This window comes from Poecilia latipinna, unplaced genomic scaffold (assembly GCF_001443285.1).
Source record: "Poecilia latipinna isolate Pla-1442-1.1 unplaced genomic scaffold, P_latipinna-1.0 Scaffold809, whole genome shotgun sequence".
NCBI lineage: Eukaryota > Metazoa > Chordata > Actinopteri > Cyprinodontiformes > Poeciliidae > Poecilia > Poecilia latipinna.
Window position 1 is genome coordinate 200,682 of NW_015113425.1, and position 1,788 is coordinate 202,469.

Consider the following 1,788-nt stretch of genomic DNA (forward strand, 5'->3'; position numbering starts at 1 on the left):
TTGATCGTATAATCAACATTTGAATGTTTCCCGTCAGCGGTCTCCTGTAGATGCAGCCGGACTGGGTGAAACACATGCGTACTATCAAAACACATGTGCAATGTGTAAATGTGCTTAATCTACAGAGCTGTGAAAAAAGTATCAAACCCTTACAGATTGATTCTGTTTTTTGCGTTTTGTTGCACAGATTTGACAATTTGTAAATCTGATTTTCGGATGAAGATAAGCTGAGTAAATACAAAAAATATATATTTTCAAATGATGAAACCATCCAAATCAATCTAAACATATAATCACCCCCCTTTTATTGCATCTTGAAATAAATGGAACTAAGGACATTTACACCAATCAAGCTATGGTCTGATTATGCAATCAATCAAACTGTATTTATAGAGCATTAATCAAGTGCAACACAAGTGGCTTTACAGAGGTCAAATACACAAAGACGGATTTTTAACCACACACAATAAAATGACTAAAATGTTCAAGTCAAGAAAGAAGTAAAACAAGCAGATTAAATAACAATTCTGAAAAGATGAAGAAAGTTCTTCCACAGGAAAAAGACTGAGAAATAGTTACTACTAAGGGTGTCAAAACTATCCTAATTATATTTTCATTTTCTCAGGTTTGTCTGATCATAAAATTAGTATGAATTGAAGGATCCAACAAAACAACAACAAAAGCAAAAGAAATCTATAGAGGGGCAAATACTTTTCACTAGGGCTCAAATCATTAACAAATATTGCGATAGACAGGTGATCAACATCAATGAAAGAATTTTCGTTTGCTTCACTGAACGTCAACATAGAACTGCACAGCATTCTGGGGGATGTAGGGAGAGGGAAGGTGGCATCGACGGATTCACTTACTCTTTGGTTACCTAGCAACAACCTGGTGAATAACTTGCTGGAGCAACAGTTTCATGTTTCCCCACCGTGTTTCATAACTGCCTAAAAATAAAAAAACAGCAGCAAAAGGAGAAAATGAGTTTTACATCTTGAGAGAGGAGACTGTAGAGAAAACAAAAAATCAGTTTGGCATTGTTTCAGATGTATGAAAAATGAAAAAAGACTAATTACACTTCACTCTCCCTCAGGTCACCAGGAGGAAACCTAAGACTGAACCTTCAGTAAATCTCTCTTCCTGTCTCCAGGCCCTCCATCCGCTCCAGTGAACGTCATCTCCTCAGTCAATGGAACGTCTGTGGTTTTAGAGTGGGATCGGCCGCTGGACACCGGGGGACGCAGCGACCTGCAGTACAGCATACTCTGCCAGAGGTGCTCTGGGGACGGGCCGTGTGAGGACTGTACAGCTTCCCCCGGAGGCAGCAGTGGGGGGAAGGTGGGCGGCGGGGCCAGCATCGGGCTGGGAGGAGGAGGCATCGTGGAGCGCTCCGGCAGCGCCGCGGTCCGATTCATCCCTCGCCAGAGCGGTCTGACGGAGTCCCGGGTTACGGTGCTCAACCTGGTGGCCCACACCAACTACTCCTTCCGCATCCTGGCCACGAATGCTGTGACACACCTGAGCAACGAGGCCTCACAGTATGCCGTGGTGAACATCACAACAAACCAGGCAGGTAGGGTTCATGACGCAAACATATGGACTCACACAAACACTTTGGAGTTAACCTCAAGTATTGAGCAGAGGTGGGCACCTACGATTGGACTCAGTTAAGAGAAGCACAACTTGAACATATTTTTACTCAAGTAAAAGTAAAAAGTAGCCGTCCAAGAAATTACATTAATAAAAAAAAATGTATTTGGTAAAAAATCTACAGACATACTGAGT

General features: G+C 42.3%; 1 protein-coding gene across 4 annotated transcripts in view; it reads left to right on the forward strand.

The window, feature by feature from the left end:
* epha8 (eph receptor A8) overlaps window positions 1-1,788 on the forward strand; it is a 154,964-nt gene that overhangs the window by 117,050 nt on the left and 36,126 nt on the right. For all 4 annotated transcript variants that reach the window (XM_015047130.1, XM_015047131.1, XM_015047132.1 and 1 more), the window contains exon 8: window positions 1,154-1,576. In XM_015047130.1, the coding sequence (XP_014902616.1) occupies window positions 1,154-1,576 (423 nt within the window). The remainder of the gene's footprint in view (window positions 1-1,153; window positions 1,577-1,788) is intronic.